The sequence below is a fragment of the Bombus vosnesenskii genome, unplaced genomic scaffold (assembly GCF_011952255.1).
Source record: "Bombus vosnesenskii isolate JDL3184/JDL3185 unplaced genomic scaffold, Bvos_JDL3184-5_v1.1 scf7180000013265, whole genome shotgun sequence".
Classification (NCBI taxonomy): domain Eukaryota; kingdom Metazoa; phylum Arthropoda; class Insecta; order Hymenoptera; family Apidae; genus Bombus; species Bombus vosnesenskii.
The window spans coordinates 6,647,849-6,673,257 of NW_022882925.1; the positions used below are offsets into that span (position 1 = coordinate 6,647,849).

At 40.3% G+C, this 25,409-nt stretch overlaps 2 protein-coding genes across 5 annotated transcripts in view; both read left to right on the plus strand.

Moving 5' to 3' along the window:
- Positions 1 to 2,631: 2,631 nt before the first annotated feature.
- Positions 2,632 to 25,409, plus strand: part of LOC117242122 (unconventional myosin-XV) — a 62,398-nt gene continuing 39,620 nt past the window's right edge. The window contains exons 1-13 of one of the 4 annotated variants that reach the window (XM_033508570.1): positions 2,632 to 3,106; positions 10,534 to 10,640; positions 17,875 to 17,985; positions 21,827 to 21,915; positions 22,003 to 22,066; positions 22,145 to 22,254; positions 22,460 to 22,744; positions 23,005 to 23,182; positions 23,269 to 23,547; positions 23,638 to 23,967; positions 24,155 to 24,442; positions 24,525 to 24,682; positions 24,974 to 25,351. In XM_033508570.1, coding sequence (XP_033364461.1) covers positions 10,620 to 10,640; positions 17,875 to 17,985; positions 21,827 to 21,915; positions 22,003 to 22,066; positions 22,145 to 22,254; positions 22,460 to 22,744; positions 23,005 to 23,182; positions 23,269 to 23,547; positions 23,638 to 23,967; positions 24,155 to 24,442; positions 24,525 to 24,682; positions 24,974 to 25,351 — 2,291 coding nt within the window. In that variant the 5' untranslated portion in view covers positions 2,632 to 3,106; positions 10,534 to 10,619. The remainder of the gene's footprint in view (positions 3,107 to 10,533; positions 10,641 to 17,874; positions 17,986 to 21,826; positions 21,916 to 22,002; positions 22,067 to 22,144; positions 22,255 to 22,459; positions 22,745 to 23,004; positions 23,183 to 23,268; positions 23,548 to 23,637; positions 23,968 to 24,154; positions 24,443 to 24,524; positions 24,683 to 24,973; positions 25,352 to 25,409) is intronic. The other 3 variants (XM_033508545.1, XM_033508554.1, XM_033508562.1) reach the window with 3 other exon arrangements.
- Positions 15,063 to 17,536, plus strand: LOC117242143. Its single transcript, XM_033508584.1, has one exon. The coding sequence runs from the start codon at positions 15,441 to 15,443 to the stop codon at positions 17,406 to 17,408; it is 1,968 nt and encodes a 655-aa protein (XP_033364475.1). The 5' UTR covers positions 15,063 to 15,440; the 3' UTR covers positions 17,409 to 17,536.

Here is a 25,409-nt window from a genome sequence, read left to right on the forward strand (position 1 = left end):
TCGGTGAAACAACCGAGGCGAGAAGTGAAGTTTCTGGGGGAATAAAGCTCGTCGCGTGCTGCGCTTTTCATGACCACGCTTTCTCTTCTCTTTACCTCGATCTTCTTTTCTTTTTTAACAATTTGTCGTGGAGATTTTGTGATTTTACAAGTTTCGTTACAAAAAATTGATATCGAAACTGTTTATTTAGTTGGTTAATAATATGCAAGTTTCTTTAGACATTTCTTCGACCAGACGTTCTAGTTTCTTTTCCCATTTTTAGAAAGAACGTTGAACTGAATAAAAATAGTAACCCGGTTCATCGGACGATTATTAATTTTATGCATGTCGAATACTGGGCTTCCTGTAACAAGCACCATATAAATTCTAGCACACGTATTATGCCGAACTAGTATCGATACGCAGGACAGGCAAATATAGCGGGGCTTAAACCTGCCGATGTAACTTTATTTCAGCTCACGTGCGAATCCAATCCAGGCATGATTTTCCATTTCAAATCGAGCGTATATCAAAAGTCGGGCCATCTCATCCATATCAATCGAAGAAGGGTATCGCGCTTCGTGTAGCTGAATTACAATAATTCTTTGAATCTATAGAAAAATTGTCAGGCTACATGAAATACACACGCACTCTGGCAACTCTGTAGCTTTCCCTTCGACTTATTTCCATAAGTAAATCCATTTCTGACAGAAGTACGGTACAGCCGATTTACCGACCAAAGAAATCATCGAAGAAATACAAATATAAACATTTGAGAATAGTGTCTCAAGATAGTTTTAAATGAAGAAATTATTGCAGAATGGGTAGATAAATGAAAAAGTGACTAATACGTATTATCCTTGAGGATATTAAAATGGACGAAGCCACTTGGTGGGTTAGTGTAATTCGATGTTAATTTTATCTTGCTCACCCACGTGCATGGATTTTCACTGAAGAATCACTCAATATTTGAAAAGTCCCTGATAAACGGTTTGATAATCTTATCAGAAAAAGGAAACTGAATGGTATTTGAAAAGATTTGTTTTTGTCAAACTGCAATGAATCGCGATGTGTCTTGGTATCTTTAATTTGTTTAAACAATGGAGAAAATTTAATGTTTTATATATGTAAATATATTCAAGTGATGTATGATAGGAATTTTAGATAGTTCATACGGGCGTCATCTACATTTACTTGATTCATACACTGCTGTTCCTTTATTGAAATTCAACTATTTCTTTATTGTAGTTTATAGTTTATCTTCTTTTACTTAAACTACTATTAAAGCAAATACTTCAGACTTAAATATTTAATGCTGTGCAATAACTTTTATATTCAATAATTTCTATGAAGAATTCAACAGTTTTCCAATAGTATGGGATTTTAGACTTCTACCTTACCAACAAACGTTATGAGAACTAAACGACCAAACGTCCGTCTTTGTTAGCAACCAATACGGCTAACTTATATCCTCTGTAGTTATAATAGCTTTTTACAGGTTACTGTATACTTAATCGTGAACAAAACAGTCCAAAATAATTTTCCAATATCAACAACGGATTCAAGGAAAATTCCAAAACAAACTTATCGGCTAACTGTGTATGAAATAGTACGATTTCCAACGATAAACTAGGATATAATTTATAATGACAAAATATTTTATTACAGAATTTGTATCAAATTTTTTTATTAATGGAAAATAAATCTACGAGCATATAAAATGTTTCGTTCAAGAAATCATACGGATGGAACTGGAAGGACGTGAGTGGAAGTCCAAGGTACATTAGTCACATATCAATGCTAAGGTGTTGCAGGTGTTCGCATTTCTGATCTACAAATAGACGCACGAAGGGTATACCCGTATTAACATAGAATAACCTAATAATAACGTACATTATTGACCTCTTTAGAAAACAAAGTATGTAGGTTATACATCTACTAAAAACACAAGAATCCGTGGAATCAATTATGAAATTCCATTGCCCGTTAACTATCAATTTGCTTATTTATATTTACTCGGATCAAAAGTACGAACCATTCGTCAAATTTCAAGTTCTAACGTCAACAGTGAAATTGATAAATTGCCAAGTTCTGCGCAAACAAATACAGTTATTTCGTCATTATCCTATACAAACAATCCTGCAGCTACTTTTCTGCAGAGATCAAAAAGGAAAAAAAAGGGGGAACAGAAGATTTCATCGACGCGTCGTATTAGCATTACCCATTTCCCCGATTCTCGAGCTCGACCCCACACCGTTTCGTTAACACGTGCTCGTGAGAGACCCGGTTCGAGCAAAAGTGAAAAGCAGCCTGGAAACCGAGCACGGCCTCAGGAGTCCCATACGGGGACAATGGCCGCCGATTAGACGACCTCTTTGGGGTGTTCCTTTTGCGAGAGAACTGGCGTATATATTTGGGAAACGCAGGTAGTCCCAAGTATGCACCTGCACACACCTGTAACGATCGTCTCGTCGGTGAACCCAACGACACCCGAGGAACAGGTAAAACATAGCCACCTATGGAGAACGAGAGGGGACCGACGAATCCACGCGTCGACAGTGCCACGAGCCACCTGTAATGTGTGTAACGGTACAGGAGGAGTGTACGGTGGCGCCGATCGTTGGCGACGCGAACTAAAAGTCTTCTTAGGCGAGGTCGAGCGACCGCATACCACGATCCGGAATCGCGTTGAGAACGCAGTCGGTGTCCGGTCGTCCGGGAACGCTCGAATTACTAAGAGAAACGAGACGTTCGAGGTGTCCTGGAAGGACGACGTCCACCGCTTTCAGCGGCAAGTTCAAGTGACATACTCGTGAAAATAAACGTGTGATCCTGATTGATTCGAGGATTCCATCGATCCTCCTCGGTACCCGCACCGGTCGCGCCTTCGTTTTCCTCTCTGTATCACTTCTCCTTTCCACCTTCCTCTCCTTTGTTAACCGCTCCCGTACCATCCTCCGAGGGATCCTCGTGGCTCTGCTTCGTGATCGTATGCACGTCATCATCGGTGAACCAACTACTCTGTCTCCCTGTGCTTTAAACGATTCTCGTGACATCGTTCTGTATCGAAGGGATTGCGTCGATAAGTCGGATCAGGGAGACCTGGACCACCGAGGAAGCTAGCAAAGTGAGTAGAAACATCGTTTACACGGGTATGCCGCTTGGAGACATCGATGCGCGGTCGAGACATGCGCCCTTGTCCGCAACGCGTTCTTTACCGCGTAGGACTTTTCTACGCGTTCTTTCTCTCATTTACGTCTTCCCCGTTTCTATATTTGCGGATGTATATTCGTATGGAGACCAGTGTACTGGCTGATCGATTTTAAAATGGCGCGGTGCACCCGTGACACTCGAGCTACGCCAGGTATTCCTCGGTCGTCCGGATGCTGTGAGCCAGTCCGAATGCCATTGGACGTGCCTTCCAGGCCCGTATCCTTTCGCTGCCATAAACATGGAGTTTCGAGCACGCTCCCTGTGTCACGTTGCCGATCGAGGCAGACCAGTTCCTCGTCCGGAGACAACGGAATTCTCACGATCTCGCATACACCACGCACACCATGCTACGATAGATTATTCGTTTTACGAGTGGAGGTTGTTGTAAAATGGTTGCTGGGGGAAAGGGAACGAACGGTTCGTTGGAATCGGGCGTCGATGAATAAAGATGCCCGATAGTAGACAGAATACGTAGATTTTATGGAATTCAGGTATAGGAAGCGTACAAGTAAATTACCATGGCGATAGCTGGTGATTATCGAAGAAGCAATCCTCGTTATATTGTTTATCCGACTGTCTTCTGAGTCATAGCTAATGCTCACGCTGTGATCACAGTTATTTATAATGATGCTAGCTGGATAATGGAATTGAAGCTGGATAATGAATTCTAATGTTTTTTGGGGCGAGAAATTTTTTCAGTTACAGGATTTAAACATTTCAATGTTTTCGAATATAGTTTAGACTTCCCATTGAATTAAATTGAATATTTTTGCTGAAAACATCTGGAGCAACATTTTATTTTCCGAAAACTTAAACACAGTCGAGCAGGAATATTCAAGTTCTGTCTCGTAAATCAACCAATAGGATTTGGTATATTTTCGATTAACTTTTTCGTAACATGATCAGGATACAGTTTGAGGTAGATGCCAGATTAGGCGAAAGTATTCAAGGACAGTGAATCGTGTGACCTCCCGCTGTTGCTGGAGAAAGATAGTGTCCCGTTATTAACATTCATTCATGTCACGCAGAAGTTCGAACGCGTTGAAAAGATGTTAGCAAACGGAGTAGTAGTTAATTAATGAACTGCTATTCGATGCAGCGAAAAGTTCTCCCTCCCTATTTATTCAGAATGTTAAGAGAATCCGATAAAATATACACAGTTTGCTTTTACGATCTTTTCTTCTGAACCTGCTGTTATTCGATCGATCCAGTATAACTAGACTTGCCTGTCTCTGACGAATTTTATTTATTCTCAGCGCTCAAGAATATGTTTATATAAATGAAGAAATCAACGCAGCAGCGATAACAGATGCATAGATAACAGATAATTGTGAATAAATCAAACACTCGAAGAAGTGTTATTCGTAGAACATATTGTTTCAATCCAATAGCGATAGTGAATTAGGAAATTCCGAGTGGATGTTAATTACGCTTGTTACGCTTGTCGCTCTTAAAACTTCCAATCAGTGCATCGATAAGAAAGTAAGACTTTAGGAAGTACTTTCACCGTGAATTTTAACTCGTTTCATATCACTCGCAATCGAACTTTCAACGAACGGGCATACCAACTTCTCCCAATTACGGATAACTGCAAATATTTGCACAACCGTCGACGATATTTGCGAAATAATCCCGCGGCATTGGAAAATCTTGCTCGATTTAATTGGAAGTAATACCGAGTACCTAACTAAACCGTTCGAACATTTCAGCCAATATTAAACTACTATTCAACTAATTCAGCCTTTGGCTTAATTCCTAGGAATCCAATTCAACGGTGTTTTGATTTATTCAATGGAACATTGATCTAATCGAAGGTGTAATCCGATGAAAATAAAAATAAAAATTCGAAAACAGTTTTTCTGTGGAATATGATAGACGGTCTTTCGTTAACGAATTTTATCAATCAACACGAATTGACGATATTCATGATATATTTAACATTCTGATAACTAAATCCTTCGAACTTCTGAATGCAAATGTCACGTTTTATTTCGTGCAAGGAATGCTTAAATATTCCTCTTCTTCTGTTCCAACAAAATTGCTTCAAATTCTACTTGTAATTTACAACGATACCGACGGAGATAAGTAATCTCTTGCGTGTCTTTTATTTCGATAAAGGAGAGGCGCGATTATGAATTACATAAGATCCTTGTATCACCGTAGTCGAGCTGCTGCTTTCTCTGTCTGACCTCGATTCTTTTCGATGTTAGATTCGGCTTCGTGCCTCCACCTCAGAAAAAAATCTGCCGTTCGATACTCTTGAATGCTTGATTCAACAACGTGCCTCAACCTCCACCTTTGCAAGAAATCTTTCACGGCTTGACAAGATAAATAAGATCGGTCTCACCTTTATTGCCAAAGCTGAAATCAAAGGTGTGTTCCGATCTTTTATTTTTCGTCTAAACACGATAATGTCAGCGCGCTAGTTTCGACAATGAATATTCATTAGTATGAAATTTGAATATACAGTATGTGACCAGTCGCGATTAAATAGGTTTGACACATGAACCGGGATTACCATGTGAAATTTTCAACAATTCCCGCACAACGCAAGACATTATATCGGCGAAGAAATCAATGAGTAATTTAAGGTTCGAATATTTCTCAAGCTATCGAAGCGTACGTCAAAAGCAAACAAAAGACAATACACCGCCGATCTACCTTCATCACGATCAAGCTGTATGTAATTGGTCGTTAATAACTGTATCAAGAATAATGCTATGAGCTACGAAACACGAGAGTTGCGTAGGAATGTCGTTAGCACTGCACAAGAAATCAGCGAAAGGAAAATGATAAAGGATTTTATATTTTTTCACGACGATTTTTTAAAGATCGACTCATTGTTTCGGAAGAAAGATACCTATCCTACTTGTCTACGTTTTCTCAGAATCATATAAATTTTTCAACTGAGGAGAAGAAAAGTACAGTGCACGAAACAATGAATAACGAGACGCTACCATGGAACAATATTGTAACGAACGACAAAACATTTTTTTTTTTTTTTGCTTTTGTTCCGCAACGTTCGCGTTTTGTGACGCACAATTTGTCTTGCTGAACGATTTGACAGGAGCAAATTATCCATTTCAACGAAATGGAAGGCAATTTATTCGGTGCCCTGAAAACTTATTTCACCGTATCGTAGCTGCAATGACGATTTGTCGCTGTAATTTCGTATCATTTTCTGGGACGGGTCTACCGTTGTACGTAAAGACCTTCTGATTCTAATATCGCGTGGTCATCATTCTCAAAAAAGAATTTTCCATAACTCATAATGATTTCTAATGGGATGTCTACTGTAAACAGTGAAATGATAAATTTAGTATCTAATATTAGTCGATAAAGATTTTGCAAGTTGCAGATTGAAAAATCACTAGATTAGAAAAAGATATAGTAATCTTCCTAAAAATGTCGATTGTATCGACTCGATATTATAGAAAATATTAAGCTGGATCATAAAATTTAAATTTGATATAATACCTGTTACATTTGCAATATCGTCCCTGCTATCTACCGCACATAACGGTTACTACCGAGTATACAGGAACTAGATACACCTACTAAACTGCTAGTACTAAATTTAGAAACTCATTTCGCCGCAATATATCACACGATTCACTCTTAGAAATTTCCCAACTCCATCAGTTTTATCAGAGATAATACTCCATATCGATATATGTCACATTGTTTCATACAATCATAATTTCTCAGACACTTATAAAATATTTAAATTAGCTGATATGTGTTTGCACTATATTACGGATATTTGTAAACCAAATTTTCCTCAGTCTAACCAAAACTATATCTTAAAATTTTCTCCTCTGTCAACAAAATGCACATTTCGATCCTGTTAGAGTTCGACGATCGGTAACAACTTTGACAAATATCGCACATCTCACTTCCCGCTTAAACCTTGGACAATTTTTGCGAAAAGAAAGGAACAAAACCTTTTCTCCTCTTCGCACCTGTCCAAACAATCTCTTTACACGACTCGTCTCATTAATAATTCAGAGAGGCTCGTATATTCGCTCCGCAAACATAGAAAACAGTCGAATCGACGACTCTGATACGGGTGATTCATAACGTGTCGTTAACTCTAGCAGCTAGCCAGAGGTGCAGATACTACAGATGCGTGTGCACACGGTCGCGAGCATCGATCATGCGAACAAATCGTCGAGTAAAAGTACTACCTCCTGGTGTCCTTCTGCGGTACTCACGCTGGAATGTATTTTGCAATCTTATGCTAATTTCGTTAGTCAGCCTGGCGGTCACTCGGTTCTCTTGGAGATTCGTGTCTACGAAGATTCGTCGCGTATGGTATACAACCGAGAATGGAATAGAAGGAGGCGTAGCCGAGACGAAACGATGGAACAATAGCGGCGGCAATTTGGCCTTTCGACACCATCGATTGTCCATTGTCCTTTCTTCTATCCCTAAACGCGTCCCATTGACTGGGACGAAGAAAATGGCGAAGATTGTTACGTGCAAATATCTTTTTACACTGACATTGAAATGTTTATGACCGATCGTTGGATGAACGACGAGAGGTAGTAGGTGGTAACAATCCGTTTTATCGGTAACGTAAACCAGCTGCCAGTCTGTGTCGCAATAGAAAGTTAGTTATTGATGAACATAATCAGTGCTGCAACGAAAGACATTTTCGTGCGATCGTGGGTGGCACACGTTGGATCAAGACGAGAAGCGTGGAATGGAAGATTCTAGATGAATAGTAGTTGGCAAAACAGATTTCTATCGGGCGACAAACAGAATTCTGTATTTTTGTAGACAGTGCATTTTATACCAATTGATTTAATTGATGCGATAAATTATTTCCAAAAGCTGTTCGTAATTTAGGTGTATTTCTCGAAACACTGGTATGTGCCTGTGGTTTCTGAAATCTTTTCTCCAATAATTTTCGTGTTATCTTCGTCATGCTACGGTATCGATAAGAAGGACAACAACTTCAGTATATCTTTGGTATTAAAATACACCGCGAAGACTTTATCGGTTGCCATTGTATTCACAATCGTTTTCTGAGTTATATAGCAAACTAAATGATAAACGAATGGTAGACACGATCCTTCGAGAATAAAATGTCAATGGTACGAGGCGGTGAAATATCTCGGTTTGAAGTACTACTGTACTTCGTATTCAATACAACATTGAAAACAGAATTTGCACTTATGAAACATTGAATTTCCCGCGTTCAGACTTGTCACTTGGTAATTTAAAATTTGATATCTAGTTTTCTAAAATATTCAACAACTTTTTGTATTCTTGCGTTGATGTGAAAAGAGATTTCGGTAGTTTACCAATTCGTAACGTTTCCAAAATTCATTCATTCCATTCACGGATGTACTAAATCTGTGAGGCAACTCGGACGTTTCAATTTGCGATGCTGAAATATTCTATCAGCGTACGGAAATTTTACGCATCGTGGATTAAACTTTTCTTCCACTTTCTCCTTAACAATAAACAGCATAGAGTATTTCAGCCGCTATCGTTCTCGTTTATGATCGACACAGACTGAGAGGAAAAAAGGCAGAACCGATTGTCGTTTCTTCGTCATTCACGGTGGAGATCATTTTCTTGCGACAGTTCTGGTATTCCAGGAACGCGACTCAATCGATTTCAGCGGTGATCGCTTTCCAAATGCATAGGGGAAAACGGGAACCTTTTTCCTTCTTCCAGCAGAAATTATGATTCATACAAACGTAACGTGATATCTCAATTTTCTGAATCGAGCTACCGTTTCTTCACGCAAATACAAAACACTTTGCGACATTTCCGGTGTTTCTGAAACGCCACGCGATGGATATCAATGACTTACCACGCGAACGATATTTTCTGAAGAGCTGCATCAATGTCGCAAAATTTAGAAAAATTTCAAAATGTCAAATTCTTCAGCAACGTGATGAAATTTTTAATTTGATCGATTGGTCGATTGATTAATGGACTATGATATGAAAGAAATTAATTGTAAAGCATCTCGATTCATTTAATCGATCGATAACGTTAGTCATCAACCGGTGATTAGAAATATTATCTGGCCATCAATCATCCGCTAATTGAAAATACCGATCGTCACCAATTATTAATTTTTGATTCAAATGCAATTAATGTGTTATTTTATGTATATGAATACGTAATATATTATTAAAAACTAGATTTCCTTCCATTTTATCGTAGTAATTGAAAGTTAGATATTGTCCAACGCTGCTTCCAAAATAATAAACGCGCGATGAATCTGCCAACCGCTTTTTTCGGTGTGCCAACAGATTTCACAGACTCAAAAAATCCGCATTCCAATTGGTTGAACATAATTCAAGGTCGACGTGAGCTGACCAGCGACCATGGTAGAATTCGTCGATTCTTTTCCGTAGTAAATACGATGTCAAACGTGCGATCATTTTATATTCCCTCCACATCCTAAAATCTAAAGACACGAGCCGTGTACCTAATCGCTCTTCGATATGTTGAAGCGGAAGATGGAAGAGTTCGAACTCCGATCGAATTTTTCTTCTTAAACCGCTGCTTCGAGCGTTGACTGCCATTGACACCGGAACTCGAATAATAATCAACCGTTGCAAGGTGCTTCCGGTTCGTAAAAACGTATTACTCTTTCCGATCACGCGTTTGCAGAGCTTATGACGTCGATCGGCTCGTTTACGATTCGTCTTGTGCGTCAATTCTGTGATTCTCGTATTCTGATATAACTGATCGGCAGAAAAATGTCGTTGTGCGAAGAGCGCTTTCTTCTTTCCAATAAAATTTATATAATCCAAGCTTTCGAAGCTTTGTTTAGTTTCCTTTGCTTTGTAAATTTGGATTTCCAACCATTCATGTACATAAAATTAGTGTTAATAATATTCGTCCATTTGTATTCATGTCTATTCGACTTGGACGACTTTTAGAACTTTAGCAATTTACACAGTTGAGTGAACAGAGGATAAATAGAATTTGTACAAAAATGGAATATACATTACAAAACACCGGATGATTGTAGTTTTAAAAGGACTCGAGCGAAGAATGATGTACCACGAGCAATTACGCTTTAGTCGATCCTGTTTCTTCGCAATTAAAACAGTAAAGTCTTTAATTCTTTTGTAGCAGTTGCAAGAGATCGTTTTGTTACAAATATTTTACAGTTGATTACATTTTATCTATTTGGTTAAGTATAATTTAAAATGAAGTACTGCAATTACCTTCTATGAAACAACGATTATATCGGTTTCGTTCAATCAGCTGCAAACATTAATTATGTATCTTCTTTAGTTACTTTATAATTCTTATCTTCTTGATCGAACTACAATAATAACAGAACTCGTTTTTTTTTGTTTACAGCAGGAAGAGACCAACAACCTCACCTGCAACGTTGCAAAATGAGGGTAGCTTATTCTTTTTGGACAGTTCTTTAACATTATTTCAAGATGTACGCCGAGTGGCAAAAGGTGAGTCACATTTTATATACTACACCTTGCCTGTCTAATTTCAGCATACCATTTTTTCTGTAGTTCTTTGAATCACAAACTCAATGCAAAACGATTACAGAATCATCTCTTAATCCGATAGTCTTAAAACACATTTCCTGAGTCTCAAAACAACGAGATACTTTTCTTTTAAACCACCGTCTCGTGTTCCGTTTTTATGTTGCAAGATATTTACATAATCATCTTTGCGTGCTTAGAACCGCTAATCTGTGTGGTCAAACCTATTTAAAATACAATTACCGAATAAAACGCGATTAAAAAATGCACGAAGATTTTTTCATTAGAAAGAAGCGGTGTATACTGTTTGTTGCGTGGTTGCACAATGTTTACGTGGTCAGGATCGTAGCGAGGATTGTTGCGTGGTTGGAGTCAATGATCTGTGCACACGCAATTGCGTCGCCGTGCAAGCCAGCCACTTTCGAATGCCTTTGCGCTTCGCGTTGCCTCGTCCGGCGACCTAGTCGCGCTCTATTCGCAGCTCCTATTCGGATACGTTTTACTACGATATAATTTGCTTCTCGCTTCGCTGCTCTACGGACAATACGAAAATATGAAAAACGAAACGTTCCACGAAATTACCAACATGCAACATTTCGCGGATCGTATAGTAGAGAAATGGTTCTCACGTGAAACTATACAGCTTGTGTAACTTATATCTTTCAGCCGGAGAACAAATGGAGCTCGATTGTTTAATGAAGAATTCTGCATGCTCCAATCGCTCGTGAGAGATATAATCGAGCACAATGCTCCGCTGTAACACGATAAAAGCAGTTTTCGTTTTTATTCTTTGAATTGATTGTTGAAGAGTAACACAAGCGTTCGTTTCGAAAGAAGGAATTTATTAGAAAGTATTGAATTAATCGGAAAGTTTGTAACCAAATATAAGAAAAACGTGAAGGTAATGTATGTCAATGGAATGGACATTTTATGAAATAATCTACGTATCGGTGCTTCCAATAACTTTCTTCATTTACTAAAAAAAATGACAAGTCTCTCTTCGAAAACTGTCTAAAATTTTGTCAGCAACGAATTCCTTCCTAATATTTATATATTATTACTATAAAATATTATTATATGTTATATTAAACTATTAAAAACATTGTGTAAAGACTAGAATTAAGTAATTGGAATTAGGTTACCTCTAAGCTGAATAAGACCGAACTTTCAAACTAAGGTCGAATATCTTTTATCGACTTTGCATCGAATACATGCTTCCATTATTTTAAGAAAGTTCGTGGTAAATATTCATATTCAAGTCCCACGAAATATACGACAGAATATATCGATCATTAGAGACTAGGAATTTTCCGATCGATGTACCATCTAGAAAAGAGAAAAGATAAAACCAAGTCCACAGTATAATATTCAATAATCAGAAAAGGAAATGTGGCGTATTAATTATCGAGGCTGAACCGATGAGTCTCTCCTCTCTGTTACGTTACTTCAATTTCCTATGATATTGGTTACGCTAGTCGACGACGATGCCTTCCTCAATTATTCTTGGGCTCATTACTCATGATTGGACCCGTGTAATACTGACTCGAATAAAAGTGAGAACGCGGGTGAATCTGCCCGGAGAAAATTATTTCGAATATTTGTAACAGCCTCGCTTCTCCATTAACTTCATCCATGGCGATCGGTGAAACTTTCCAACGAGCTTCTTCTCTCCGACAGCGTACCTAACTTTACCTCACTTTTGCTATCAAGGAAGAGGAGAACAATTTAAAAAAATTCTTTTCCATTGCAAATTATTCACGACTCGCATCACATATTCAACTCGAAACCTTTTAAAATCTAAATTATACAATAAAAAAAAAACTTCACATAGGTAGTTTCACTTACTCATCGTAATTACTAACACTGTTTCTTCCAACACCGAAATATTCTAACTGAATGAGGCACACGTGACTAACAGAACAAGTCAGCAACGGAGCCAACACATCAAATACAAGAAATAAACAACCACAAAAATCTTTCGAGTAGACACTTTGCTAGACGAATATTAAAAAAAAAAAAAGAAAAAAGAAAAAAAAGAAAGAAAAGAATCGCGGTGAAACAACTTCAGAGCGATCTCGATCGGTTTTCTCTACGATAAACTCGTATGAACGCGGTTTGAACGGTTCTGCGAACACAATCGGTTTTTACCATCGACAGGCGAAGCCGCTTCTGCAACTCGCCACGGTGGCTAGTTAGAGAATCGCTTCCCGTTCGCGGCGGGCAAAGCCTATATCCAAGTAGCCTAGCTCCACGTAGGCGTAGGCGTATTTAGCGCGTAATTTATATAAGAAGAGAGGCACGCTTGGTTCCACCCCAAAGCACTTCGATCCACTGGCGCCAGCACCTCTTCTTTCGCCTCTGTTTCCATGGAAAGTGGACGAAAAATGTTCGCTCGAACCGTCATGGTTTCGCAATATTTCAGCTTATCCGCGTAGCTGCCTGTTAGATCGTCTTAGACCGTTCGTCGAAAGGAAAACCGGAGGAACGGTTTCACGGAGACACGTAGCCACGATTGGCCAATTATCCGGTGGCTTAATTAAAAACAAGTATACGCCACTGTGCATACACAGCAATTGTTGCGGAGAAGAGGCGTATAACTTCCAGTGTTGCATCGAACATCCTCGCGTCCGGATCGTGGAACTCGATACCTTTTCGTTTAAACCAACAAGTTTTCCCTTACTTCCCTCTGGCGTACCGAAGGGTGAATAAAATTTAGGCCGTCGCTACCACTTTATTTTATCGTTCGTCAACATGTAATTTGTGTTTCAAGGCAGTGGTTTTGTAAAGTTTCCGTTTGGCCCCGTTTCGATGATAGGTTTTCCATCGAGAAATAGTAGCGCGGATCGAGGAAATCCCCGACCTAGAGTAAAAGTTTTTCAAAAGGTTTTCGGGTTCCGTTCACGGTGGATGTGTGACAGCGAGAAGGGTATAGTTTGCGATGTTTATCGACGAATATGGTGGAACGTGTTTGTACGTGAAACTAGCTTGTGAAACGAGTCGAAGGACAGCGGGATCGAGAAGAGGAGGGACGCGTGGAGACGACTGTCGCGGAGGAGTTGCGCTTGCAAATAGAAAATTCCACGAACTGTCAATAGCAGAGTGCATAGCTCCATTCTTTTGTTCTTTTGTTTCCGATGAGGGTGTAGAATTGAAGTATCTATGTCAGACGTGTTTAAAACGTGATTTGAAAGACACGTGTTGGAAAGTATTTAATTACGATGTCGTATGTAATAAAAAGGACAAAGAAGAACGATCTAGAGAAGAACGATCGAGGAACTAAATAGATTCATAGCTATTTAAATCTCGAGTGACAAGTGTATAAAAGATTTCTGAGGCTGACAACATCTACGTGCACGTATTCCCAAAACGTCCCATTGGAAGACCGTTAACGCATTCTATGTAAGCAACAGCACAGATTTTTCAAGACTGATGACCCAATGTGCCCAATAGTAATCGTCTCAGTGGCCTGCTGACTTCTTTACACTGAATTGAAAATGCGTGACGGTATTGTGCCCGGTGATTGTCTCAAATCTTGACCGTACGTGTGTAGATTCTCCAACGACTCCAACTTCAGACTACTCGTGTCTTTCAATAATCACTTTGTCGCTCAAACGGTGCATTCAATGATAAATAGTCTCTTACAATGCTTGTCTCAAGCATCATTTACGGATAGCTCGTCTCGTCTATTGGAAAAATAGCACATGATTTCTGACAACAAAAATAAATAACAAGGATTTATGGTAATTCCTAAGGAAGTCTGTCTCGAGAAGATACTCGAATCATCGTGATGATACTGACACAGAATGGAAGCAAGGTCACTGACGTCTGCTTTTGACTAGATGGTATTCTACAGGGACGACTTTACGAGCCAGGTCATGCTTGCACAAGCTTTCTGCAAATAGAAAGAATACTCTACAGGGATCTTAACTGTTTGCCAACCTTGAACCCTGTAGCAGTTTGCATTTACTTGCGGTAAAGAGAGACAGGACGCGAAGAAAATACATATAATATAACCTCAAATAAAATGAACGAAGCGAACCGAACTTGTGACTTTTTATATTAATCTTTACCTCGAGCAACTAACTTGCTATTTGATTTGCAATAGAAAAATATTCACACGATAAAAATATGGACGATTTACAACTACATACATACTACACGATATTAGGAGCTGGTGCTTAGTTTCCGGTCAGACGAGAAACTGTTAACAAAACTCGTACGATCGAATCTGATAAGAAGGTCAGGTTTATTCAGGCGAATTCCCAGTAGCCGGCTGTTAATCGGCGTTAAATGAAACTAGCACACGTTGAAACCCCTGTTGGCGAATTACGTGCTTCGTGGCCTGTTTGTGATTTAATTGGCGTTCCCATTAGCGTAGTCCTTAAAAATGTCTTCAACAGAGCATATTGTCTCTGGAATGTTTCTAACCGCGAGTCGAAACGGGTCGATCGTCCATTTCCAGTGTTTTACGAGCAGTTACCACTCCTCGGGATAGAAAGTGGCAAACTGGATGACTCACGAGAGCTTTCCATGCTATCAAATGACTTCTAACAAGCCTCCGCGTAACTCGTTAGTACTTGGAGTTCATCGCGCGGATCGTTGGAGCGAAGAAAATTCGAAGATGTCGACGAAGATTGCCGGTTGAATGATCCCTGAACGATTGGACTCGCTTCCGATTCGCCTTCATTGGGATTTTGCGCGGTCAGCATCGAAGAAAGTCGATAATGTCGATTAAAATCGAACGCTGACCGGTATACGCGCAACATGGAGCCCGCGATAGCGTGCAACAAGAAAGCCGAGCGCAGGTCTACGCGATCGTCGACCTCGAAGAATCGGTTTTCGTCACGAAACACGCGCTCGGAAGCTTTCTACGCCGACGTGGAACCGTTATCCGTTCGACGCGCATTGCATAATTCCACCGGCCCAGACCCAGATACAAATTCCGCTCCAAATTCCAGCGGATCGACGGAACGCGTTAAGAGGCATCCGACTTCCGGTCGTCCAAAGAATCTGGACCTAGGTGCCACGCCGGAATCCGCCCTCAAACTTGGCAAATCGCCCGGACAAGAGGCGTGTCACACCATTCCACGAGACGTCGCGGTGTCTCGAAAAGAGATTTTGCGAAGGTACAGCAAGGAACACGAAAATCCTTCAAAAATTTCCGAAGTCTTGCGTCATCGTTGGAAACGTACCGTGGATCTCGATAAGGATCAAGAAGAAAGACCAAGAACGCTACCTTCGATCGCTAAAAGATCACACAAGGACGCAACCAAGACGGCTCAAGCGACGCAGGGATTCAAAAAGATCTCCAGACAGGATATATTACGTAGAAGAGCGAGCGTGGATGTACCAGTAGGCATTTCTCGAGGAAGAAGTCACGGTGAGGAGAAGGTAGAAAGTTCAGAGGTGAAAGGTGCCACAGCGAAATCCTCCTCCAGTTTCCTAAAGAATGTCCCGAGGCCGAGAAACCCTGGGTGGGGCAAAGAGGACGAGAGAGAGTCCAGGTCAGTCTGTGATTTCCTGGCAGTCACTAGCAAGCTGCAGGACATTACCCGCGGCCTTGTGCCGAGACCATCGACCTTGCCCAAGATAATTCACACGTCGAGATCTGTTAGAATCGGAGAAGATTGGGCCAGCCCTAGGCTGGCCAAGGATGCGGTGAGAAAAGAGCCGCCGGTCTACGGGAGAATACGAAGAAGAAAAACCTCTTTGCCATCCAACACTGGCACTCTAAGGGGTTCAATCGCGTCTTTGAGCACCTTGTCCAGGTATCCCAAACCTGGCAGCATACACGTGAGAGAAAGAGCCGTGGACGTGGAGTTTCGAACGACTACGAGACATCTTCGCGATCCAGTTCCTGACACGCCATATTATTCAGCGACGCTGCCTCTCGTTGACATGAAAACGAATTCCCAGCGAAATGCGATTTATGCCAAAGTGTCTCGAAAAACGTCGAAGAGCCTTCAGAATAACGATAACAAGACTGATTCGAAAGATGGTGTTGATGGTAGGATCGAGGGTGAAGTAGACATCGGTCATAGGACCATGTCGCGCAAGAGGATCATCGAGAATACGAAGGACGCCTACGGAGAGCGTAGCAGCTCGAAGACCGAAGACTCTGTCGAAATTCAAGCAGAATTTCAGTCAGAAAGTCAGTCGTATCAGAACAAGAACTTCGACGTGCGTGGAAAGAGAGAATCGGATGAGATCCACGTCGATCGATCGAAAGAAACAAACGCGGGTGTAAGTGGAGAAAGTGGAGTCGATAGACGCGATTCTCGAGCAGAGGGCAATTGGACGAAGTCTAAGGACGCGACCAAGAACAGATCCAAGTCTCAAGGCAGACCGACCGAAAATTTTCGCTCAACGCAACGAGAGATCGGTGCAGCGACCAGGTTGGCGACTACTCTTCCAAGTTATGTGAAAAGTTCGAGAAAGTGTTCGACCGAAAGCCCGCCAGAGATCGACTGTCACAAAAAATTGCCCAAGGAAACGGGTATCTCGTCGAAACAGAGCAAAGAGAGATCAAACTACGTGAAAAAGTCCGCGAGCAGTCATGTTAGGACTTACAGCGACGCAAACAGCGGTCGATCCAACTCACCGGTCACTACATCCTCGATTTTTGGATTTTGCACCGGCAAAAGGAAAGTTCAATCTTCGTCGAACACAACGAAGGTTGAAAGTGTTTCGATGTGTCCAACGTGGAACGTGGGAACGGTTAGCATCGCTTAGAAATGTTTTGACAAAAATATCTGTGACAATAATTACGTGTTTCTTTTGATCCCTCCTCCGAGATTGCGGTACGGAGAATTCCTGAGATTCTAAGCACGATTCTTGGCATTTTATTACACTGAATAATATCTACGTGATTGTATCGATGGAATTTCTTCATGGTATTTGTGAAGGAATTGTTAATGTTTCTATTTCCTTCCTCGAAGAAATTCTTTAAATATTCAGGATTATTTGGTTCCTACTTATACCTGGATGGCTAAAATTTTACTGAGAAATGTTATGAAACGCAGTCATAGCAAAAAAGTGAATTACAAAATTACAACGTTGTTCTTGGAATACATTTTCTAACGTTCAGTTTCTCCTACGTCTTTTCACGCGACTTTTATTAACAAACTGTGTTTCGAGATCATACATTTTCTATCTCAACTCATACAAAACGTCTCATACAAAATTATCTTTTTTTCAGGGTGAGTTGGTGTGGTTCGACCCTGGTGTCGGCCACGTGTTGCCAGGAGAGGTTTTAGAATACCACAGGGCTGCCAACGTCCTCTCCGTGCAGGCAGTAATCGCCGGCAAGGTACGAAATCAATTTACTCAATTTACTCTTGTAAAAAGTACGTTACTACCTGAATGAGCCGTTCTTCGAGCGCGATGACGACTGGGAGCAGGACAAGCTCGAAGCGTAAATTATTCGCGATTCAAACGATCGACCGGATAAGTTATGCAAGATCTGTGACACAACCTCGATTATGATGCATGAAGCAGAGACGCGTTCCTTGCGTCGACGTTCAACTTCGGTGATTGACTTCGCTCCTTTCTTTCATGACTGAATAGAAATATCAGATATTTACCGTTTGTCCCGCAGACGGGTTAACAATGAAACTACGCTCCACGTTATTATCACCAAGGGCCAGAGAAACCCCATAGACGTGTGTTAGAGAGTATACGCTAGTCAACAATACTAGTTGGCCACTTCGAGGCCAAGGAACAACCGGTTATTCTGCATTTCCTTAAAGCGAGTCTTGCTTCGGGCGGTCGGTCGACATTCTTACTATGTTCCATTGACTTTTTGCTAGTATAATTTGGCGCAGTAACAATGGCAAACGGTGACTGCGAACTGCGCTGACCCGGGTTCCAGTGTGGGTGGTTGAAAATAGTTGAATTTATGGAATCGAATGGATTGCGGTTATGAGCTGGCACGACTTTCAGGCGATGTAAATGAGTCAAAGAATATTATTTAACGTGCTTGGATAAATTCATAGTTAATCAATTTCAGATAAAGGACGAACTTTTTCATTGTATACCACAAAGCTACAACTCTTTTTCATTTCTAATAAACACAATTTGAATATTGGATCTACCTCTATAACAAACAAAGAAAATATAGTGCTCGATGAAGAGTAAATAAGTCTATCATCATTAATATAACTAACGAAAATGTGAACAACGTTGTTAAATAATGAAACGTAACAGGTACAATATTTCATCGCTTAGTCATAGAAGAATATATTCCACAAACTCGTTCATAAATTCCAATTAAGTTGATCAACAACTCTCAAGAATGTTACAAACAATAGACACACTTGTAGACAACGTTGAACCACATTCGTAAACGTGTCGCAGGAAGAGAAATGAAACGCGTTCGAGGAGAAACGAGAGTTTCCATGGTGGACACCCGATGCAGTAGTCAAATACGTCGGGTCTCGGCTAGAAAGTCGAATCAAGCGGCGAATGCCGTGCATACTTGGTGAAATACCGCGAAATACTTCCGTGAAAGTGGCCTACAGTATCTCGGAAAATTAAGTCTGCCGGCTGACAGAACGATGTATCGATCACTGCGTGAAAGTGCATACGAAAAGGGACAGCATGCCGGCTGCTTGCAACACCTTCTTGCACTTTCAAGCTCCAAGGACACCGTATTGCCAACAATCTTGTCTCCGAGTTTTTCGCGTCTCAGTCTTTCACTTTCGTGAATTCGCGTTTCTTCTTTCACTAGCATCGTTAAAAGAATGATTTGATAGTTTCGATGAGGTAACTCGATGGTAGTCTCTTGCACATACTGTGAACGTTAGATTCGCTAATTTCTTTGTGTCGATAATAATCAGTTTCACTTTAGTCCACTTTTCGTTTATGATCGTGCTCAACATATGAAAAGTTTGTTCGTCGTTAACGTGTTTTTCCCTGAAATGTAAAATAGAACTACACAGTGCGCTGTCAGTGATAACAATCGTAAATCGTGCATCGTCTCTGGGAAGCGTTTAAGTCTGACGTATTCAACGCACAGAGTTAATTGCACACCCTGTCTGCTACCGGCAAAGAAATTGCCAAGTTTCTTCTTCAGCGAAAATCTCATCCATTGTTCTCAGATATTATTTCACTTCGACGTTACAAGTTTCGATAAATTGATACGTCAAGTCACAACGTACCGAATTTCTTGACTGTAAAAAGAAGGATAGGACAATCAGGATCTTCTGCAATTTTATTCACAACAAACGACAAACGTAGGTCGTAGACGAGCAGCTGGATTTAGTATCGATTATTTTTCTATGCACTCGTGTGCCTTGTATTCGATTTCTCGATGCATTGTCGTGCATCGGTAGCGGAGTCCAGTTCAACGGTGTCCCATTATAGATAACGATGCACAGAGGCGTAGAAATGAGACATTTATAATTTTATTACATAGACATTACGTAATAGTGTCACATTTGTATTCTGTTAATTGCGCAAATATTACCAGTTCGCGTCTGGTAATAACAATGATTCATTGCACAATGTTGTGATATGCTAATAAAAAATAAGCTGTAACATGTGATACGCTTCCTTCTTCTGTTAATTACTTGACGCGATTTACTATCTTTTCGTAAAGAAACAATTAGTATGAAACTTTAGTACCCGATATCCATTTGAAAATGAATTCTAGGGTACATCTGTAATTAAGGTCACAAAATGTCAAGAGGAAAAACACGATCTCGGTGGTTAAAGTCGATCTTGGAATGAATGACGAAATATTTTGATATCTTTCCTATTGCTGCAGCGAAGTTCTCTTAAACTAGCATGCGAAAGGACGCTTTCAATTCATCTTCATAGCACCATGAAGAATTCGAGAGTTCATTAAAACCTGGTAACGGAATTAGTTTCTGTTTACTACGACGTATCAAGCCAGCAGAACGTTCCGTATCCTTCCGCTGAATCACGTTCCCTCGTAATCGTAACGCGGCGACGCCAATGGAATTGCAACTGCAAACTCAGGCAACCCGGTATCCGGTTAAGTCTCATGTGAGTGGCTTTCGCGTCTTATGTGAATACGCGCGAATCTTCCTTTTTTATCGTGCATTCTCTCCGGAGATCGGGTCGCAACCGTCGAGAAAATCAGGCAAAAAGTTGCTCGAAGAAACACACTGTCGAGAAACTTCTAGCACCGATGGATCAAAATAACCAACTTTGGGGAACTTCTCTTTCGAACGTCTACGAATAGTGAAAAACAATCGTCAAGTAACATACGTCAACAAACGTTCTTCTGCGAATTATTTTACGACTAGTTTTCTCGTCAATTTACTAATGGCCGAAGTAGCAGATTACAATCCTAATGTTTCTATAATTTATGAAGAATCGGAATCATCGTCTTCGTACGTGGCTGCTGCTTCAGACATAGGAGATACAGACGCAGTGAATCCAGAGAGCAACTGCACAGACAAGCTCTGTTCCGATTCAAGAGGGGAACTGGTCAAACATTCTACATGCCAGTGTCAGAAATTTGCTACGGAGTCGCCGAGCTATGATGTTCCTGTTCAAAAGTCAAGGTTACGCTCGAAGGAAAGTGTTTCCAGCCGTAAGGACGACGATGTGTGCATGTGCACTCCGCGACAAGGCTTCGTTGAGGGACATTACAAAATGACGAAGTCGTTGTTGAAGAACTTAAAGTCAGTCGCGGATGGTCAGAATCTGAGAGAAGATTTTCTCGAAGAATCTCACGATGGCTCGAGTAACTTCTTCACGGCCTCGTCCATGTTTTCTTGCGAGTTTTTACGGTTCTATCCGAGGGATGGCGAAAGCAATGACAGTAGCAGGTTTTCGAGAAGACAAGGCACGGGGAGAAGAACGAGGGCCAACGAAGCAATCTTGAGGCCGAAGACAAAGAAGACGCCGGGAACCTTGACGTATCTCTGCCTCCGTGTGATCGACGAAAATGTAATGCGGTGCGAGAAAATATTCGAGATCGTTTGAAACAACGCGAAGGAGAAAATTCTTCTCGTATCAAAGTTCTTTAACATCGAAAAGACTAAGTAGAGCCAAAAAATTAGAAATTGCTGGTGATCGAGGTTGAAGTCGTTATAAGCTGTATACTGTTTTATTTAAGAAAACTGAACGTTTATGATTATGCGAATAACAATTCGTTAATTGGTCTTGTTATGTTTCAGCCTCAAATCTTCACCCTCACTAATTTAAGTGGAGTAAAACCAAGGCAGGATCTTGGACAGAATGGAATCGAAGACATGATTCAATTAACGTGAGTTTTATTACATTCACTGTTATATGAATTCTCTGTGTCGGATAAAATTAATTGCGTTACTTTGAAGCACCATTGTAATTACAGCGACTTAAACGAAGCTTCTCTATTATGGAATCTCAAGATTCGTTACGACAAGGAATTAATATACGTATGTTTCTTTTCATTCCTTCCTCTCATTAACACCAAGCGTTATTATAATTCAATGAATATTTTTCCTGAACGACAGACATACACGGGGAGCATCTTAGTGGCGGTGAATCCTTATAAAATGTTCGATATTTATGGCCTGGACCAAGTAAAACTTTACGAAGGACGAATACTTGGCACATTGCCTCCGTGAGTTACAAACGTTCCACTTATAACTCGAGTAATAAGAAAGTAATGGCTTTTCACACTCTAATGAATTCAATCTCCAACAGAATTTCAATTTTACGGAATAATCTTTCTTGTCTTATTTATACGATATCTTTTTTTTTCATTTTTCTCCTACTGTACGATATTCTGTATTAATAGAAACAATTTCACATCGATGTAATTGCAGTCATCTGTTTGCCGTGGGTTCGTCGGCGTACAGTCAAGTAACTGCTGCAAATAATGCTAGCGCGAATCAAGTGGTCGTTATTTCCGGCGAATCCGGTTCAGGAAAAACGGAATCCACGAAACTCGTAATGCAATATCTAGCCGCTGTTAATCGTGCGCCAAACAATCTCGTTACCGAGCAAATTCTCGAGGCGACGCCCCTGTTGGAGAGCTTCGGAAATGCAAAAACTCCCAGGAACGATAACAGCAGCAGATTTGGAAAATATTTAGAAGTTTATTTTAGAGAGTAAGTAGTTGGAAATTTAATATACAAATTAAACTTCAAAGGCGTATAATTTAAATAAAATAAAAAAGCAAAATATTGGCAATAAATAATTTTCGAACACCCCGTATATTTAAAAGTTCATAAATATCAACCTAATTAAGATATTAACAAAATTCAAGAGGCTGTGTTAGAAAATGAGAGATATTTATCGCACAATCGTACGTATAAAGAGAAATTATCCGCTGAAGATTTAATTCAATTAATTCACCAATTATTTTCAGCGGAGTGATAGTAGGGGGAAGAATAACTCAGTATCTCCTAGAAAAAAGTAGAATAGTCACGCAAGCGCCAGAAGAAAGGAATTACCACGTATTCTACGAGCTCCTAGCTGGTCTCGATCAACAGCTCAGGGATAAATACGGATTGCTGACACCTGATAAATACTTCTATTTAAACCAGGTGATTAAAGCATCGAAAATCACAATTTAGACGAAACTAACATTTTTTTGAAACACATAAATCTAACGACAATGTCGATTTACCAGGGCGGAAATTGCGAGATCGATGGGAAGAGCGACACTCAAGACTTCAAAGCTCTTTTATCCGCCATGCAAGTTTTGGGATTCACGTCCGAAGAACAAGACACGATTTTCAAAATCCTCGCCAGCGTGTTACACCTTGGAAACGTGTACTTTCACCGAAAACAGATGAGACACGGCCAAGAAGGCGTGGAAGTTGGCTCTGACGCCGAAATTCGTTGGGCTGCTCATCTTCTTCAAGTCAATTCCGATGGGATCATCAGAGCACTCACGACCAAAACGACGGTAAGTAAGAAAATAAAATAAAATAAGAAAAAAAGAAAATACTTGCTCTGGATTTCTATTTAACTCCAAGATAATCGAGTTCCTTTGTAGGAAGCGAGAAACGAGAGAGTTTTCACGGCGCTGAATATCGACCAGGCTCTAGACGCCAGAGATGCCTTCGCCAAGGCTTTGTACAGTTCGCTGTTTTCCTGGTTGGTCGCTCGTGTTAATCACATCGTCTACAAAGGAACGAAACAGACCGCCGCGATCTCGATACTCGATATATTCGGGTTCGAGAATTTCACAGAGAACAGCCTCGAGCAACTGTGCATCAATTACGCCAACGAGAACCTTCAGTTCTATTTTAACAAGCATATATTCAAGTTGGAGCAGCAAGAATACGCCAAGGAAAAAATCGATTGGACGACGATTAATTATACTGTGAGTGAAAGTTGCCTCGACGTGTCGATTAATTGGTTCGATTATCTTTAGACAAATAAGCTGATGGATTTCTATCGGAAAAAATACGACTCTTGGATCGCTTGAAATCGATACGAGGCAGTGATTAATCACTCAACTTTTTATTGTTTTTCATAACCAAGGAATCTTTTGTTGTATACCTATACAGGACAATCTGCCGGTCATACATCTTATAGCGAAGAAACCAGTCGGGATTCTTCATCTCCTTGATGACGAGAGCAATTTTCCTAAAGCGACTGATCATTCGTTCCTAGAAAAATGCCATTACAATCATGCTTTGAGCGAACTGTACTCGAGACCAAGAATGAGTTCCGCAGAGTTCGCAATTAAACACTACGCTGGCCAAGTTTGGTACAACGTCGAAGGTTTCTTGGATAAAAATAGAGACACGCTGAGACCGGACGTTGTAGAATTACTAATAAGCAGCAAAATATCCGTAAGTTTTTCTCTATTCCAGGGAAACGACTGCTCGTTATGAAATTCGTTAAAGTTTTAATCAACGACTGATTCCTTTTCAGATGGTTAGCAAGATGTTCCAACATGTAAGGACAGCTCACGAAGCCAATAAAACCATGAATAAACCAAATGGTAGATTCGTCACCATGAAACCAAGGACACCAACCGTATCAGCTCGATTTCACGATAGTCTACAGCAACTTTTGGATTCCATGTCTCAGTAAGAATATATAAAATTTCACTGTACATCAACGAAGTTACGACTCTGCTCAATGCTCTACTTCTCGGATAGGCAATGAAGCATTAGAAATATCATGCAAGTGATTTACATTGTCAAGACTTTCACGAAAAAATTTCCATAGTTAATCTCGTGGCGTTAAGCAGATATTAAACTTAACGAGATTTCACTTCCTCGAATTTCTAGATAAATGTATGATTATGGAAATTAAGTCTGGGTGGAGCTGTACTTTTCTCTTTGTTGTTCTTCTAATTGTTTGATCGTTTGTTTCAGATGTAATCCATGGTTCGTTAGATGCATCAAACCTAACACGGAGAAGGCACCAATGAAATTCGACATGCCCTGCGTGCTCGAACAATTGCGTTACACTGGAATGCTCGAGACGATTCGTATTCGGAAAACTGGTTACCCCGTTCGACTTCTTTTTGGACACTTCGTGGACCGATACAGATACCTCGTTTCCACGCACCTGCCTAGAGGTGCACCAAATAAGGAGCTTTGTCGCATCATTTTGGACAAAGCTGCACCAAAAGATGCACAATCCCAATATCAACTTGGACTCACCAGGGTATTCCTGAGGGAGTCCTTGGAAAGAACTTTGGAATACAACAGAGCACTGATCTTGGAAAGAGCTGCCATAACCGTTCAAAGGTAAAGTATTCAGTAAAATTTAATTTTTACGAAAGACGAATATTGATAGTTAATTTTT

Excerpts from the sequence above, each read along its gene's own strand:
- LOC117242143 (XM_033508584.1), top strand. The coding sequence starts at position 15,441 with ATGGAGCCCGCGATAGCGTGCAACAAGAAAGCCGAGCGCAGGTCTACG.